Consider the following 20238-nt stretch of genomic DNA (forward strand, 5'->3'; position numbering starts at 1 on the left):
TTCCTCCCGCCATGCCATGGTGACATCTCACCGCACAAGCCTAAAGAAAATGTCCTAACCAACCACTCAACAAATGTTACGGGTACAAATATATACAACAACTATACGATCATAAAAGAAAACGAAAGTATACAATTATATACACAAACAAACACATATGCACAAGTATGGAACAAATACAATTATTATCATACAAAAAGAGAAAATTGGTGAATGTTGGATTCACAAGTTGAAAAGTGAAGATTTGTTATTAAAGACCTCATCCGAGATCAACATGTTTCACCAACATTCACCAATAAAAGTATACTTATATGTAACATATACAAGTAAACTTATATGGTGAACATAAACAAGTAAACATGTACAAGTAAATATATATACAAGTGAAACTATACAATATATACGATATATACAAAGCTCAAAACCACGAAAACTATTGCGATGCAATCCACAACCATCCCCGGCAACGGCGCCATTTTGTTGAAATGCAGTATAGGGCAAGCAACAAACAAGATTTAGAAATATTGATCCGGGATTTATCGTCCTCAGAGATGGAGAGATGCCATTCAACAGTTTCTACAGTTTTGAACTTTGGATTAAATGAGCAAAAAGTAAACAAAGATATAGACAGGAAAGAATAGCAAACACATTCTTAGAAGAGAAATAACTTATCAGGAATGTAAATATACCCACTCTTCACAAACATACACTTACCAACCCATTATACCCAACCTACGATTCTCATCTATGTTATCACGTATCTCTCACATAAGCGTCCATCTCTGGAGCACAAACGAGATCATCTCACAACTAAGGTTATCTCTAACGCGAAGTCACAAGAACATCCGTGTTCTCGCGTCGGCGATCTCTCGCGCGCCACTCAAACACGAAAGCATTAAGTACAGATACCCACAGTGAATGTTAGCTCTAAATCTATCTCTAGAGTTCAGAACCAACAGATTATCATCCTAGATAAGGACTCAAGAAGTTTATCTCTAAAGCACCCCAAATCCCTAGCATAGAGCAAAAATCCAGGATAACATCAACACAGATTCGTAAAGAAAGTTAAATATAACATTATAATCGGTAAATATACATAAGATTCGAGTAACTATACAAACAAACCCAACCAAAGAGAAATACACAAAGAAGAAGAGAAATGAACCGAAGATCTCCCGGTTTGTCAGCTCCGTTCGACGCTCAATCCACCCCCGATCATCCTTATGCAACCTCCGAAGTTGTTTTCTAAGCCAATTCTACTCTAAGAATGAAAATGATGGAGTTGGAACCAAAAACTCTCCAAAACCATCCCCTAGAAATGTACAAATGAAGAGAATATAAACACAAATCTGCACAGGTCCGCTCAGCGGACCCCCTCCGCTCAGCGGCCTTCACTTATTCCCCAAAATATCTACAACAGTATACGTAGCTCCGCTGAGCGGGCTACCTCCGCTGAGCGGACCCAAAAATGCTTCAAATCTCTGCCAAGCTCCGCTTGAACTCCGCTAAGCGGACCTTCTGCTACAAAACTTCCTTATTCAGTTCCAAAATTGCGCAATCAGAGCCGTGCCTTCGACACTTTATTCCTCGAAGCTCCAATAAGCATGAATACATATAAAAACAAAGAAAAAACTATTAAACGGTATATAAAACATATGAAAACTAAATAATGTGAATATATACACAAAAGTGGGGATTTTATTACAAAAACGGAATGAATCGAATCAATAAGTGCCACAATTATATACTCAAAATAACAACATTTTGGCACTTATCACAAGATCAATCCACCAATAATATTTATCCCCAAGAATAGCCGGAACTAATCCAACCACATTTGTCAAAGTAGTGATCCTGCATGTTGACATTTTTTAATGTTGCATTGTATTTACTTAATTCAAGAAAACATACATCAAAATAGAGGAACACTTACATATGCATAGGTACGAACAATCTTGTTACCTGAGCTTCTGCAGTAAAGCCAAACCATAAGCTTCACCATAATCGCAAACATCATAATTGAGCACAACCATACTAGTTGTTCCTCCATCATCTTTTCACTAGGACTATTTCTTATAAGTTGATCTACTGCCGTAACTAGCACTTGAAATCCTGTAACAAAATCAAATATATGTATCACTGTAAGCCTTTTCATGTCATCATAAGAGTAAATTCTTCATAGAAGTTAGGAATATAGTTGACTCACCAAGTGTGGCCATGATGGCGGCAAAAACAAGGATGCCCAATGGCTGAATCCTAAGCTTTCCAATGGGATACTGATAGATGTTTAGATTCTTTATTGCTAAATGGGTGTACCACAATATACCCCCAGACATTAGATCAAGCACTGAATCCAAAGTTGACGCTGCTATAGCTATTAATCCACTCTGTACCGTGGCATAAATCTACTCATCAATAACTTGTGTTATTTAAAGATTAAAATACAAACACCCTGTTGAAATATTAAACTTGATTTGTGCATAAATTTATTATTTGTTTTTTTGCTTAGTTATTTGGGTCTAGGTAATTTTAGGTAATATTTCTAAATAAAACTTTTGTAGTGTTTGGAGTGTCTCGATATTTCTTATTGTTGTAATATTTTCTAAATACTCTTTGAACTTTTATAGTTGAGAACTCTATAAAATTAGTGTGTCTAAAGTATTCCTTAGAGTACTATAAATTAGAATGTAATCCCACACTTTTGTATCAAACAAAATAAAAAGTTCTCCTCTATAAAAAAATTCTCCTACCTATTAAATTTCTATTCAAACCTCAAATATTCATAAACAATTTCCTTAAACATAAAAGACTTTATTTTCAATCCACCCAATATATTTATTTTTACCTACTTTTTGTCTATTAAATTATCTTTACTTATAAAAAGTATGTAAAGATAAATATATTGGTTGGATTGGAAATAAAGTCTTTCATGTTTATGAAACTCTTTATGAATATTTTAGGTTTGAATAGAAATTTAATAGGTAGGAGAATTTTTTTAAGAGGAGAACTTTTTATTTTAATTGATACAAAAATGTGGAATTACATCCCTATTTATAATACTCTAAGGAGAACTTTAAGCACACTAATTTTATAGAGTTCTCAAATATAGAAGTTGAAACAGTATTTAGAAAATATTACAACAATAAGAAATATCGAGACTCCAAACACTATAAAAGTTTTTTAGAAATATTACTCAAAATTACCTAGACCCAAAATAACTAAGAAAAAAAAACAAAATAATAACTTTAGGCACAAATCAAGTTTAATATTTAAACAAGGTGTTTGTATTTTAGTCTTTAAATAACACAAGTTATTAATGTGTAGATTTATGCCACGGTACGTAGTGGATCAATAGCTATAGCAGCGTCAACTTTGGATTCAGTGCTTGATCTAATGTCTGGGGGAATACTGTGGTACACCCACTTAACGATGAAGAATCTAAACATATATCAGTATCCCATTGGAAAGCTTAGGGTTCAGCCATTGGGCGTCCTTGTTTTTGCCGCCATCATGGCCACACTTGGTGAGTCAACTATATTCCTAACTTCTATGTAGAATTTACTCTTATGATGACATGAAAAGGCTTACAATGATACATTTATTTGATTTTGTTACATGATTTCAAATGCTAGTTACGACCTAGATCAACTTATAAGAAATATTCCTAGTGAGAAGATGAAGGAGGAACAACTAGTATAGTTGTGCTCAATTATGATGTTTGCGATTGTGGTGAAGCTTATGCTTTGGCTTTACTGCAGAAGTTCGGGTAACAATATTGTTCGTACCTATGCAGATGTAAGTGTTCCTCTATTTTGATGTCTGTTTTCTTGAATTAAGTAAATACAATGAAACATTAAAAAATTATCAACATGCAGGATCACTACTTTGATGTGGTCACAAATGTGGTTGGATTAGTTGCGGCTATTCTTGGGGATAAATGTTATTGGTGGATTGATCTTGTTGGAGCTATTTTACTTGCAGTTTACACAATCACCAATTGGTCTCGCACCGTAAAAAAAATGAAGGTAATTCTCATTAGATTTTTTTATATAAAATTGCAGTATGTATATGAAACTTAGGTGGGTTGTTTAAAAAAACATGTCACATCTATTTAAATTGGATATGGAGTCTGCCTTGAAAGGTGGTCCCTGGACTTTCGGTGGCCATATTTTGATCATGGAAAAGGGGCAATTGGGGGTTCAAATTGTGAATATATCACTTATCATTTTGACTTTTGAGTCCAGATTCATAATCTTCCAGCTGGGTTGATGCACAAGAACATGGGGAAGACCATAAGCCAATTTTATTGGAACATTTGTGGAGTATAATAAAAATAATAATTATATTTTTTGGAGGCAGTACATGAGGTTTAGGGTGAAGGTCGATGTAGTCACCTTTGAAGAAGCAAACAAGATTTAAGAATAAAGGCAGAGAGTGGTGTACGATAATCTTCAAATATAAAATACTCGGTTTATTTTACTTTGTGTGCGGCATTCTTAGGCACTCGGAGCAAAAGTGTTATGGCGGAAGATAACGGTGTAAGTGCTTGTTGGTATGTATTAAGAGCAGATATGCAATGAAACAATAGAAGTATGATATCAAGATAGTTGACAAGTTCTCATACATAAAGTACAACTGAAAATCTGGTGCGTGAAGCACCAATCGCTGGGCTGGGAAGTGAAATTCTCAGTCAATCTGCTTAGAGTCAGAGTCAGTGTCGTGGTTGTTTTCCGTTGCACGCTTGGTTCTAGAGTTAGTCGGTGAAGGAGTGATTTGAACCTTCATCGGCTTATATGTAAATGGTTTGACAACATTGATATTGGAAATCGATTCAGAATATGATTCAGATCCAGATTCCAAATCAGATGGTGGTGGTTTATGGTTTGAGCTTGAAGGGTTTTTAGAAACAGGTTGCGAAGAAGGTGAAGGATTTTTCGTTTGAACTTCCTCTGCTTCTTCTTCTGAAGAAGATTCAGATGAATCCTCCTGAAGCTTTAGATGAATCCTCCTCCTCGGGGGATAAAGAGGCGGAGGGTGGTTCTTCAAGTGGTGAAGGACGGTGTTTCTTGGTCTCCAAGGGAAGGTTAGAGATTAGGATTAGGGTTTTTGATTAACACTGAGAGCTTTCAACTCATATTTATAAATATTGGTTTCTCATAGTTTAGAAGTTTAACAATCACTCCTTTCTCAATTTTTATTTTTGTCTATACATTTTACAATAAAGTAAATAACTAATTAATTATTTTTAAACAAATTGAATATAAATTAGGATTTAATGGAAATATGACAGTTTTTACACTTCTATATTTTCTTCGCAAATCTGCTCTTAATACAAACGAACAAGCGCTTACACCGTTATCTTCCGCCACAACAAAACGAACTTCACACTTTTGCTCTGAGTGCCTAAGAATTCCGCACACAAAGCAAAATAAACCGAGTATTTTATATTTGAAGATTACCGTACACCACTCTCCGCCTTTATTCTTAACTCTTGTTTGCTTCTTCAAAGGCTGTCATACATTGACCTTCACGCTTAACCTCATGTTTCTGCCTCCAGAAACTATAATTATTATTTTTATCATACTCCACAAATGTTCCAATAAATTGGCTATGGTCTTCCCCACCCTCTCGTGCATCAACTCAGCTGGAAGATTATGAATCAAGACTCAAAAGTCAACATGATTAAGCGGTATATTCTCAATCTGGACCCCTAATTGCTCCTTTTCCATGATCAAAATATGGCCATCGAAAGTCCAGGGACCACCTTTCAAGGCAGACTCCATATCCGATTTAAATATAAATGACATGGTTTTTTAAACAACCCACACATGTTTCATATACATACTGCAATTTTATATAAAAAAATCTAATGAGAATTACCTTCATTTTCTTTGACGGTGCGAGACCAATTGGTGATTGTGTAAACTGGATGTAAAATAGCTCCAACAAGATCAATCCACCAATAACATTTATCCCCAAGAATAACCGCAACTAATCCAACCACATTTGTGACCACATCAAAGTAGTGATCCTGCATGTTGACATTTTTTAATGTTGCATTGTATTTACTTAATTCAAGAAATCAGACATCAAAGTAGAGGACCACTTACATATGCATAGGTACGAACAATCTTGTTACCCGAGCTTCTGTAGTAAAGCCAAAGCATAAGCTTCATCGCAATCGCAAACATCATAATTGAGCACAACCATACTTGTTGTTCCTCCGTCATCTTTTCACTAGGACTATTTCTTATAAGTTTATCTACTGCTGTAAATAGCACTTGAAATCTTGTAACGAAATCAAATATATGTATCATTGTAAGCCTTTTCATGTCATCATAAGAGTAAATTCTTCATAGAAGTTAGGAATATAGGTTACTCACCAAGTGTGGCCATGATGGCGGCAAAAACAAGGATGCCCAATGGACGAATCCTAAGCTTTCTAATGGGATAGTGATAGATGTTTAGATTCTTCATTTCTAAATGGGTGTACCACAGTATACCCCCAGACATTAGATCAAGCACTGAATCCAAAGTTGATGCTGCTATAGCTATTAATCCACTCCGTACCGTGGCATAAATCTACACATCAATAACTTGTGTTATTTAAAGATTAAAATACTAACACCCTGTTGAGATATTAAACTTGATTTGGGTATAAATTTAGGCCCAAATCAAGTTTAATATTTCAACTGGGTGTTTGTATTTTAATCTTTAAATAACACAAGTTATTGATGTGTAGATTTATGCCACGGTACGAAGTGGATCAATAGCTATAGCAGCATCAACTTTGGATTCAGTGCTTGATCTGATGTCCAGGGGTATACTGTGGTACACCCACTTAGCAATGAAGAATCTAAACATCTATCAATATTCCATTGGAAAGCTTAGGGTTCAGCCATTGGGCATCCTTGTTTTTGCCGCCATCATGGCCACACTTGGTGAGTCAACTATATTCCTAACTTCTATGAAGAATTTCCTCTTATGATGACATGGAAAGGCTTAGAATGATACATATATTTGATTTTGTTACAGGATTTCAAGTGCTAGTTACGGAAGTAGATAAACTTATAAGAAATAGTCCTAGTGAAAAGATGACGGAGGAACAACAAGTATGGTTGTGCTCAATTATGATGTTTGCGATTGTGGTGAAGCTGATGCTTTGGCTTTATTGCAGAAGCTTGGGTAACAAGATTGTTCGTACCTATGCAAATTTAAGTGTCCCTCTATTTTTATGTCTGTTTTCTTGAATTAAGTAAATACAATACAACATTAAGAGAATGTCAACATACATGATCATTAATTTGATGTGGTCACAAATGTGGTTGGATTAGTTGCGGCTATTCTTGGGGATAAATGTTATTGGTGGATTGATCTTGTTGGAGCTATTTTACTTGCAGTTTAGACAATCACCAATTGGTTTCGCACCGTTAAAGAAAATGAAGGTAATTCTCTTTAGATTTTTTTTATATAAAATTGCAGTATGTATATGAAACTTGTGTGGGTTGTTTAAAAAAACATGCCACGTCTATTTAAATTGGATATGGAGTTTGCCTTGGAAGGTGGTCCCTGGACTTTTGATGGCCATATTTTGATCATGGAAAAGGAGCAATTGGAGGTCCAAATTGAGAATATACCGCTTAATCATGTTGACTTTTGAGTCCAGATTCATAATCTTCCAGCTGGGTTGATGCACGAGAGGGTGGGGAATACCATAGCCAATTTTATCGGAACATTTATGGAGTATGATAAAAATAATAATTATAGTTTTTGGAGGCAGTACATGAGGTTTAGGGTGAAGGTCGATGTATGACAGCCTTTGAAGAAGAAAACAAAAGTTAAGAATAAAGGCGAAGAGTGGTGTACGGTAATCTTCAAATATAAAATACTCAGTTTATTTTGCTTTGTGTGCGGCATTCTTAGGCACTCGAAGCAAAAGTGTGAAGTTCGTTCTGTTGTGGCGGAAGATAACGGTGTAAGCGCTTGTTCGTATGTATTAAGAATATATATGAGAAGAAACAACGGAAGTATGATATCAAGATAATTGACTAGTTCCTATACATCAAGTACAACTGAAAATCTGGTGCGTGAAGCACCAATTGTAACACCCCGATATCCGCTGCACGCATCAACCGTGTCGGCCAACCGAGCATGTTACCGGCTTAATCAATAATCCCCCCTAGGTCCGCTTATCGGCTGCCTAGGAAATATTGTTTTTGCCTCCCGCGGGAATCGAACCATGTACCTAGGGGTTAAGTACATATTCATAGCAATTCCTGCTACCACTTGATTTTTAATGTAACACCCCGATATCCGCTGCACGCATCAACCGTGTCGGCCAACCGAGCATGTTACCGGCTTAATCAATAATCCCCCCTAGGTCCGCTTATCGGCTGCCCAGGAAATATTGTTTTTGCCTCCCGCAGGAATCGAACCATGTACCTAGGGGATAAGTACATATTCATAGCAATTCCTGCTACCACTTGAGCTACTAGCTCAATTGGTAGCAGGAATTGCTATGAATATGTACTTATCCCCTAGGTACATGGTTCGATTCCTGCGGGAGGCAAAAACAATATTTCCTGGGCAGCCGATAAGCGGACCTAGGGGGGATTATTGATTAAGCCGGGTAACATGCTCGGTTGGCCGACACGGTTGATGCGTGCAGCGGATATCGGGGTGTTACACCAATCGTTGGGCTGGGAAGTGAAATTCTCAATCAATCTGCACAGGACCCACATACCTTGATTGTCCATGATTGCCTATAAATAATAACGCCAGTAACCATCATCAATTATTGACAATGATTTTCTCTGAAACAGCCTGGGGGACAAACCGACACTATCCTTGATATCGTCATTACCTCACTTGATGTAGGAATATTCCAGAATAAAATAAAAGATACTGAAGTCATGTTGGCCTGTAACACTAAATCGGTTATAATTCCTATCTGGCACCAACAGTTCTCCCCACTAAAGGGTCATTATGATAGGGGCCACTGCTTACTAATTCGCTTACACCCAGTCCATTCACTCAAGCTACACCTGGCCCAATTATTTTTGCTTTTAGTTCAAAGTCACTTAGACCATCTTCAATGGTAGTTTCTTCTATTGAGTTCTCCACCTATACCATGAATTTAATAATTAAATATTTAAAAAATTTGCCATGTCATAATAGAGTTGCATTGCAATGCAACAACTAAAAGATTGTAGTACCCAATCAAATCAAGTTATGAGGTAGAGTTGTGGGACCCATATCAGATTTTTATTAAAGTTAAAATTAAATAAATTCTTTTAATATGATGTGGCTTAATGGGTCCCATAAAGAACTCAAATGTAAGTTGCATCATTGGAGATGCTCTTAGCCATAATGCTAGTTTTGGTACGCAGATTTCCAATTTTAACAACTCAGAAAATAAGACTAATGCCTATAATATCATTCCTACCCCTTTTGTCCTTAATCCTAAACAACATAAGTTTAAACCAAAAATCTCCCATGCTAAACCAGGTCATAATATTCACAGTAAAGAGAGTATGATTCCACCTTCACCCAATCCTGTTCAACATAGCCATAATCCGAAAGTCAATAACAATTATGGAAGTCTTCAACTACAGGCCCAAGGTGGTACACGAGTCGGTTCTTCAGGTGAATAGTGAGGAACATTTGGAACGAAAGAGGAGGCGAGAAAATACCAACAGTAGTGGCAACAATGATACAACTAAAAATTATCCTTTTTGTCGAGACTCATGAAAATATTGAGTTGGAATTGCTGGGGATTGAGTAGCCCGAAGGAAATTCCGAATTTGTGAAAGTTGTCTCAAAAGAATCAACCTGATGTTCTCTTTCTCTCGGAGACGTTAGCTAAGTCTCAGAAGTTAGAAGGCATTAGAGTGATGTTGCAGTATAGTTCGTGTTTAGCGGTTGATGTCGAAGGCAAAAGTGGGGGTCTTGTTGTCTTATGGAAAGATAACATTTAGTCTCAAATTCTAAATGAAAATTTCTTTATAGACCTCCCAACCTTCTAGGTCACCTCTGGTGAAAAACCCAAACTACCCCTGACTTCGGAAATGCATTTCCAAAATGCAAGAAAAAGGTGTTTTCGGAAATGCATCTCCGAAAGCGCCTTTTTTTTTGAAAAAATTGTCTTATTTCGGAAGTTCATTTCTGAAAACACCATTTCGGAAATGAACTTTCGAAATACTGCGCGTTTTGCAGATTTAGCAAAACAGCCCCCTCCCCCAATTCATTTACCCTAAATCAACTTAATACTCAACCCAAAGAGATTTTTATGGAAACCACTTCCAAGGCTACATTATATTCCACATCTAGTTGCTCTACTACATTCAAAAGCCCTCCAATCTATTCAATCGGTAAGCATTTTGATTTTAAGATCTATGATTAAAATTTATATTAGGGTGTTTACAAATAGCAAAAAATGTATTAGGTTAGGTTTGTACTTATATTTAGGATGTTTAGATTGTGTAAACATAGGTTTGAAGTTTGATTTTGGGGTCTGCCATAGAAGTTGCAGAAAACTTCTGCGCAGGGGTGTTTCGGAAGTTCATTTCCGAAAACACCTCCATTCCCAGTTTCGGAAATGAACTTCCGAATTGTATCAGAAGTTCAATTTTTTTTAGTTCTTTTTGTTGTCTCGCATATTAATCGATTTTAATTGTTTTCAGGAACATGTCAGACAACATAGCACGCATCAGACAGGGTAGAGAGACCCAGACTGCGTCGGCTAGACGCGAGCAGGCGGCGGCGCAGCTGGCATCGACATAGGGACGGGGGCATGGCCAGGGACGACGTGTGCGAGTTCCCGTGGAGATGGACGAGGGTACCTCTACATCTGGATCGAGGAGTCGTCTGGCTCGGGTATCTTCTTCTAGCCAGCGAGAGGAGGAGGAGGAGGTGGTGGCAGTGCCATACTACGAGGCGGAGGAGGTACCGGATGTTGACCCTCCACTCGGGGAGGAGGATGAGCAGGAGGAGGGCTTCCCGGGAGGGCCCAATGACACTTCAGTGCTGCTTACCTACCGCGATCACGTCGCTCGGCGTATCTGGGAGGGAGAGGTATTTTTTATAATTTGCCCGACTACATTATTTAACCGTTTATAATTTAGACGTTTATTCAATATTTTATTAACCGGTCTATTTAACCGGTCTATTTAACATGCTTTTTTATTTGTTTTTTTGTAACAGGAGAGAGGGCCGTTGAAAATGGTGAACCACGCCCGAAAGATTTTCAGTCTGTTTAAACCGACTGCTGAGTGGTTTAACGACTCGGTGAAAGCTTCAGGGCTTAGTGGGCTCTGCATGACGGGGTACACCACCATCAGCCACGGCATGCAGGGGACTTTTGTGGAGCGGTGGCACAAGGAGACGTCTTCTTTCCACTTGCCGGTTGGGGAGATGACGATCACCTTGCATGATGTGCAGTGTCTTCTCCACCTGCCGATCAGGGGGGCGCTGTTGACCCACTCCCGGATCCAGAGGGTCGAAGCCACTGAGTGGATGGCGCTCTATTTGGGTATGGAGCCCGAATTTGCTGACTTTGAGTACTTCACGACATCTGGGCCTCATATCCGGTTCACCATACTGAGCCGCTATTTTGAGCACCACCTGGTGGCGGCGGCCGAGGCCGAGGATGCGGGTGACAGCTATTTACACATTATCACCGTGGTTGCGCTCTCCGGTGCTGGTACATGCATGTGGTAGGCGCTGCGATCTTTGTGGACAAGAGTGCGAGATACGTCGACGTGACCTACCTCCGCTACTTCATGGACTTGACCACCGTTCACCAGTGGAACTGGGGGGCAGCTACTCTGGCATACCTATACCAGAAGCTGAATGAGGCCTCCAACTAGAGGACGAGGCAGTTGACTAGATCCTGCACACTACTCACGGTACGTTTCATTTTAATTGTTCCGTATTTATTTATATTTCGTATTTGTGTTTCGTATTTACTTATGTTTCGTATTTATTTATGTTTCAGAGCTAGATCATCTCTTACTTCTCCCGGATCCACGGCTTTCACATTGATCCTCAGTACATTGACGCCATGCCCAGGGCCGCCAGATACGTTCTCCAGAGGGGGAACAATGCGGTGAGACCATACCGTGGGTACCTGGACCGCACGATGCACGATGACGTCACCTGGAGGCCATTCAGCGACTACACTCAGGTTGTCCCCTTTGACGGTATATCTTTATATTCTGGCTGGTTGGCATGCGGGACCAACATCATGGTCCGGTATCTCCCTGAGCGGTGCATGCGGCAGTTCGGATTTGTGCAGATGATACCCAGGTCACCTTTTGAGGCTGCTCCCGACACAGTGACCAGAGTGCAGCTCACTGCCATATTTGAGGATTGGGAGCATCATGTGGTACCGGAGGAGTATCGTCGCATTCGAATCACCCAGGACTAGCACTGTGTGGAGGGGTACGTCACATGGTTCTACCGGGTGTCCCATCCTCTGCTGACACCCGACGCTCCCGGCGCTCCTAGGCCAGCACACGAGGAGATCCTGGAGAACCAGCAGGCCGAGGATGACCACGCCATTGATCTCCTGCCGATCTGCCAGCGGATAAAGATGCTTGGGCGGATCGGTTTGTATCTTTCGTACACTATTCTTATTTGGATTTGGATCGGATTGGTTTGTATATATTACTATTCTTATCATATTAGTATATTAGTATTTTCTGTTTATATATCGCTTATTTTATTTGCCGTCTTCCTTTAATTAAAAATACGAGGCTGTTTCCAAAAACATAAAAAAACACAGTTTCTGCATAATTCGGAAGTTCATTTCCGAAACCCCCCAAAATCTGAAAAAAAGTGTTTTCGGAAGTACATCTCTGAAAACACCCCCCATTTGGTGTTTTCGGAGATGAACTTCCGAAGTCTGAGAAAATTTTTAAAAAAAAATACTTCGGAAGTTCATTTCCGAAGTAGGGGTAAACTGGGGTTTTCGTTGGGGGTGACCCCCCATAGGGAGGTGGGTAAAGAAAAAACCTTTTAAATTTCTTGAGGAACTTTGTAAACATTCTCATCCAAGATAATGCTAGAGGTACATGGCGACTCACTTGTTTTTATGACTTTCCGGAGCGTAATCGTCGTCAACAATCGTGTGACATGTTACGTAATCTTCGGGATATGTAGAATATTCCTTAATGCATTATCGGTGATTTCAACGACTTGTTGTCCCAACAAGATAAGCATGGAAATCACCCTCACCCAAATTGGTTATGTGTTGGATTCCGTCAAGTCGTTTGTGACTATAACCTCACAGAGCTTTGTTTGGAGGAGCATCCTTTTACTTGGATTAAGATAAATATTTATCTGATTTGGGCCTAATTACTTTATTTCCAACTAATTATAACCTATAATTGTATATTGAATTTTTGACAAATTACTTTTTTTTCCCCTTATGTTAACCTCGGGGTTCATTTTGGTCCCTTAACTTCAAAAAGTGTCATATTGGTCATTAACTCTTCAAAAGGTGTCATTTTAGTTCTTTTTGTCATATTAGCGACAGAAAACTCAAAAATTAGTTGTTAAATCAATCACTAATATGACAAAAAGGACTAAAATGACATATTTTGAGGAGTTAAGAGACCTAAAAGAGACTTAAAAGGGTATTTTGTCAATTTTTTTATTAATAATTAATGATCGTTGAATTAAATATAATTGAAGTTTGATTAGTTATTTGACATAGAAATCATCATCCTAGAATCTAGGGTGGGCATGAATTGTCTTTTTCACAAACTAACCATATCCAGATACTAAGATACAAAACGAAACAGTACTGTACACCTAATAAATTGGATACATAAGGTGTCCTTTACAATGTGGCTGTGGTTTCCTAATCAGGTTTTTCCCCATAACTTCAACACAAATTTAACTCTTTTTCTAATGGCATAATTAGAAAATCAATAAGACAAACAACTGAATAGCTTAAATCAATTAATTATAAGTTTAATTTTTAAATCACTTTCAATTTTTTTCTATCCTATTTATTCTGAAATTTGAATTTCTAAGTAAGCTAAAAATAAAATTACAATTTTAATAATTGATAGACTTATTAATACGTTTCTATTATTATTCTTTGTGTGCCTACACCAACTTCTGCATAATATTTTTTAAGTATAATTACTTTGAGTTTTTTTTATCCATGTTATGCACTCTAGAATCTAAACAGAAATAAAAAAAATAGTCTTTCTCTTTATCCATGTTACTCTTATTATAAGATAATGTAAATAAAATATTAATGTTTTATAAAATAAGAGTATCCTTTTATCCATGTTATGCACTCTAGAATCTAAATAGAAATATTGAACACACAATATCAAATTATTATTTGGATATTGTGTGTTCAATATAATTAGTATTTTATTTTTGTATTGTTTTATTATTTTTCTTTTCATATGAAACACGTGGTATGCCACTCTTCACACTTTTCTCATGCCCCTATTTTTCTATTTGATACTCTCTTAGTGATGCAGTTATATATACTGCAACTGTACTCTCTTCTCATCATCAATGAATGAAGAATAGCTTTTAGATCCTATTTCATATTCAGTTACTTAATATGGTATCATTTGCTTTTTCGATCTAGGTTTTCTTCCTTCTTCTTCATTGTTCACTATGCCGCCACGCCCACAACCCACTGATCCAATTTTGGATCAAATTAGTCCCTTTTATGTTCATCCTAGTGACGATCCTTCGTCTGTCTCCATCACCCCTGTTTTGACTGCTTCAAACTATCACTCTTGGGCTAGATCTATGCGTCGCACCCTTGGTGCGAAGATGAAATTTGAGTTTCTCGATGGTTCTATTCCCATGGCGAGCGATCCTTTTGATTTGTTGTATCATCCTTGGAACAATTGCAATATGCTCATTCATTCCTGGATAACGAATTCCGTCGATCCTTCCACCGTGCAGTCAATTGTTTTCATGGAAAACGCTGCTGATGTTTGGCTCGATTTGAAGGAACGCTTTTCACAAGGGGATCTGGTTTGAATTTCTGAGCTTCAACAAGAGATCTATTCACTCCGGCAGGACTCTCGTACGGTAACTGAATTCTTCTCTGATCTTAAAATTCTTTGGGAAGAACTTGAGATCTACATGCCTGTTCCTACTTGTACATGTCGTGTCAAATGTGGGTGCGAGGCTATGCGCACAGCTCGCAGGAACCATTAACTCCTCCATTCGATGCATTTTATTACTGGTCTCAATGACTATTTTGGGATCGTGAAATCTCAGATTCTTCTACTTGACCCCTTGCCACCCATCAACAAAATCTTCTCCATGATACTTCAACATGAGCGACAGATTCCCACTGTTTCTAATGACTCTAAGGCCCTCATCAACGTCTCTGAGACAAAGAAATCCAATCAGAGAACTGGAAAATTCCCCACCAAGCCCAAACCTCGTATCTGCACCCACTGTAACAGGACCGGCCACACCATTGACACTTGTTACAAGAAGCATGGATTGCCTCCCCATTTGCAGAGGTCTACCTCTTCCAGTTCCCATGGTAATTCAAGTGAAGGTAGCGCATTTGTTGTTTCTAATGCAAGGCATGACAACAACAATAATACTCCTTCTTTGTCCCCTGAGCAGTATGAGAAGCATATCCATCTACTTCAAAGTTTTGGTCTCAATCAACAACTTGGAAATGTTGCCTCTAATCAGGTTCGCTCATTCCCTTCAGCCGGTCTTACACCAACTGATTATCCAAGTAAATTTTCTGTTCATAGTGTATCTTGTTTTCATTCTTCAGGTCACAACACAAATCTTGGCTCTTGGATCATAGATTAAGGGGCTAGTCACCACATATGCTCATCACTACACTGGTTTCGTTCTTCTAATGAAATCAACCCAATAATCATAAAGCTACCTAATGGACAACATACTGTCACAAAAATCACGGGCACTGTCACATTCTCACCTGGTTTCATTATTTCAAATGTCTTGTATGTGCCTGATTTTAATATTAATTTGATTTCTGTTTCTGAATTGTGCCATAATTTAAATTGTTTGGTGTCTTTTGCTGGTTTGAAGTGTCTTATTCAGGAACATAAATCCTTGAGGATGATTGGTTCAGCTGACAAACTTGATGGATTATACTACCTTATCATGACAAACAAGGAGCCCATCTCAACCATAAACACTCTCCACATACCACATAGTGCTTTGTGGCACTTTAGACTAGGGCATCTTTCCCACTCTAGATTGTTAACCCTAAAAGAACAATTTCCTTTTGTTATTAGTGATAAACAGGCTGTATGTGATATTTTCTATTTTGATAAACACAGAAAATCTCCTTTCCCTGATAGTACAAACAATGCTTTACAACCTTATGATCTTATTCACTTTGATATTTGGGGCCCCATTTCAACTCCATCTGTTTGTAACCATAGTTATTTTCTTACTGCTGTGGATGATAATACTAGATATACATGGATAATTTTGATGAAACATAAAAGTGAAACAAGGGAACATGTCAAAAATTTCATCAAACAAATTGAAACCCAACATATTCACTCTGTTAAAACTGTAAGAACCGATAACGGACCTGAGTTTCAACACTAGTTGTGTTGAAACTCCCCAACAAAATGGGAGAGTTGAACGAAAACACTAACATATCCTCAATGTAGGAAGGGCTATCCTTTTTCAGGCAAAATTACCAAAACCTTTTTGGAGTTACGTAGTATCTCATGCTGTGTTCATAATAAACAGGGTACCTAGTAAAATTCTCAAAAACAGGTCCCCATACTTTCTTCTCCACAATCACCATCTTGACCTTCATTCTTTAAAAGTCTTTGGCTCCCTTGTGTATGCCTCAACTCTATATTCTGGCAGAACCAAACTAGATCATAGAGCCAGGAAATGTGTGTTCCTCGGATACAAAACTGGAGTGAAAGGAGCCATTCTCTATGATCTGCACAACAGAGATATTTTTATTTCTAGAAACACTACCTTCCATGAGCACATCTTGCCTTATCAGTCCCCCCATACCACCAGTCAGTGGCAATACCACTCACCTAGTCCCTTAGCCACTGAACCAGACCTTCCTACTGCCACTGATTTTTCTTTGACATTACCTTCAAACCAACCCTCACAACCTGATCCAATTCCATCATCTCACCCTGTTACACCTTTAAGTCCTGTTCCAACCCAAGAAAAGGAGTTCCCTAGCTCTGACAGTCCATCTGTCAGCCTATCAATACCAGTAAGACAAAGAAAACCTCGCTCTTATTTGTCATATTATGTGTGTGATACTCCATCAAGTTCCTCAAATGTCCATGTCGCTTCAGGTAGTTTGTATCCTCTCTCTTCTTTTCATTCATTTACACACTTGTCTCCTTCTCACAAGGCATTTAGTATGTCTATCGCACACACCACTGAGCCATAATCTTATTTAGAGGCATCAAATTCCCCTTGTTGGTTAGAAGCTATGAATGTCGAATTAGATGCCATTCACAAAAATGGGACTTGGATTCTTGTTGATCTTCCACATGGAGTGAAACCTATTGGTAACAAGTGGATTTACAAGATCAAGTATAAATCAGATGGCACCATTGAGAGGTATAAGGCAAGATCTTGCTTGCCATTGCAGCCATTCAGAACTGGCACCTCCATCAATTAGACATGAACAACGCGTTTCTTCATGGCGACCTTCAGGAGGATGTTTCTATGACCGTTCCAGAAGGTGTGCAGGGGGCAAAAACTCATATGGTTTGCAAATTGTTGAAAAGTTTGTATGGTCTCAAACAAGCAAGTCGTAAATGGTACGAAAAGCTAACTCACTTACTTCTTAAGGAAGGCTATACCCAATCCACTTCTGACTATTATTTATTTACTATGTGCGAAGATAATTCCTTTAATACTCTTCTAGTATATGTAGATGATGCGATCCTTGCAGGGAATTCTTTAAACGAGTTTGAGAGAATCAAGCTTATTCTTAATGATGCTTTTAAAATAAAATATCTTGGGCAGTTGAAGTATTTCCTTGGATTAGAAGTGGCTCATTCAAAGGCTGGAATTACAATTTCACAAAGGAAATACTGTCTGGAACTTCTCAATGATTCTGGTTTACTTGGTTCCGAGCCGGCTTCCACTCCTCTCGACACCTCAATCAAGTTGCGTAATGATAATTCAACACCTCTTGAGGACATCTCTTCATACAAAAGATTAGTTGGCAAGCTTCTTTACTTGAACACAACAAGGCCAAATATCACTTTTGCTTCTCAACAGCTGAGTCAATTTATGCACTCACCTACTGCAACACATTACAAAGCAGCGTGCAGAGTGGTGAGGTATCTCAAGCAAAATCCTGGTCGTGGTATTTTCTTTGACAGAAATTCTAACTTACAACTTCTTGGCTACTCGGATGCAGAGTGGGCAGGTTGTTTGGACACACGACGCTCCATTTCTGACCATTGCTTCTTTCTAGGAAAATCCTTGATATCCTGGCGGGCGAAGAAACAACCCACTGTGTCAAAGTCCTCGTCTGAGGCAGAATATCGAGCCTTATCATCCGCTGCGTGTGAAATACAGTGGTTGTTATATTTGCTTAAGGACCTAAATATGTCGTGCACCAAGATTCCCGCATTGTATTGTGATAATCAAAGTGCAATTCACATAGCGTCAAACCTGATTTTTCATGAGAGAACGAAACACTTGGAAATAGATTGTCATCTTGTGCGTGAGAAAGTGCATAAAGGAATTCTCAAACTTCTCCCCATCTCATCTTCTGAGCAGCTTGCAAACTTCCTCACAAAGACTCTTCCTCCACCTAAGTTCCATTACTTCATCTCAAAACTTAACATGTTAAACATTTATCATGCTGCAGTTTGAGGAAGGCTATCAAATTATTATTTGGATATTGTGTGTTCAATATAATTAGTATTTTCTTTTTGTATTGTTTTATTATTTTTCCTTTCATATGAAGCACGTGGTATGCCACTCTTCACAGTTTTCTCATGCCCCTATTTTTTTGTTTGATACTTTCTTAGTGATGCAATTATATATACTGCAACTGTACTCTCTTCTCATAACTTTTAGATCCTATCTAATATTCAGTTACTCAATAAATGGACCTTTGAACCCAAACAAGCTCTTGTTGCTGGAGAACTTTGTTCAGCTTAGACTGATACTTCTTTTCCAGCTTGCACAATGTAATGGTTTAAGTATTTATTTGGGATAAGACATAATTATAGATTAATTAAATTAGTATATTAATACTTTATTTAACTTGCAATATTATTGCAATAGTACGTATAGTTCACCATTTAACCACCCATAAAACATACCTTCAATATCAACAAAACTATATTTGCATAGTTTGAAATCTTCATTGCTCTTTCTTGTTGAGCCAATTCCTCTTTATCATTATCTTCAATGGCGTCAAATTCTACCATGAAATTCACTTCCTCTTTATCATCATCTTTAATGGCGTCATATTCTATCATGAATTGTCATTTGTAAAAGTTATATAATTTTGGTATCCATCAATTTTAATTGAGTACACGTACATTTAATAGAAATTGATTTGATTTTAAAATAAAATAAAACAAAATTGTTTGAATAGATAATAGATATATGTTCAATTAAATTTAAAGGGTAACAAAGTATTTACCTAATAAATAGTAAGAATAAATTAATTTAAATTTTTTATTATAAATATAATTAGTTTTTAGAAAAGTAGTTTATAAAGTATCAATTAACTATAAATTAATTAAGTAAATTTGAATTAAAAAAAAAATCTTAAATGAGCTATTATTAAATCGGAAAAAAATTATATTTAAGATGGTTTTTTCTCTAGTTTATAAGGCATAATGTTTCTTAAATTTTTCCTAGATTTTTGGTTGATTGAAAATAGTTATCATATTAAATACTTATTTGTATTAGTGTTAGACTAATTAGATTTTAGTGTTTTAACATTTTAGTTCTACTATGTTAATTAAATAGACACTATTAGACACTAGGACATGTCAGTTACATAAAAAATAGATAGACCAATTGAGTTCAAATTTATTGTAAAGTAAATTGAGATCATGAAGAAATTGTCTCACACAATTAATTTTCCTTTTCTCTCCTCTGTTACAACTCCAATCTGAGAAGGATTTTAAAAATGATATTAAAAAACTGAACAAACTTCATATAAAAGAATTAAGGGAAAAAGCTAACATACTAGTAATGAACATCATATCAGTATAGAAATAAAAACCA

The 20238-nt window shown here is 37.4% G+C and overlaps 1 protein-coding gene across 1 annotated transcript; it reads right to left on the reverse strand.

Moving 5' to 3' along the window:
- Nucleotides 1–5827: 5827 nt before the first annotated feature.
- LOC131596796 (metal tolerance protein 4-like) lies at nucleotides 5828–19478 on the reverse strand. Its single transcript, XM_058869535.1, has 4 exons — nucleotides 19320–19478; nucleotides 6380–6582; nucleotides 6111–6288; nucleotides 5828–6031 (listed from the first exon to the last, which is right to left on the reverse strand). The coding sequence occupies exons 1-4, from the start codon at nucleotides 19476–19478 to the stop codon at nucleotides 5867–5869; spliced, it is 705 nt and encodes a 234-aa protein (XP_058725518.1). The 3' UTR covers nucleotides 5828–5866.
- Nucleotides 19479–20238: the final 760 nt, after the last annotated feature.

This window comes from Vicia villosa, linkage group LG4 (assembly GCF_029867415.1).
Source record: "Vicia villosa cultivar HV-30 ecotype Madison, WI linkage group LG4, Vvil1.0, whole genome shotgun sequence".
Taxonomy (NCBI): domain Eukaryota; kingdom Viridiplantae; phylum Streptophyta; class Magnoliopsida; order Fabales; family Fabaceae; genus Vicia; species Vicia villosa.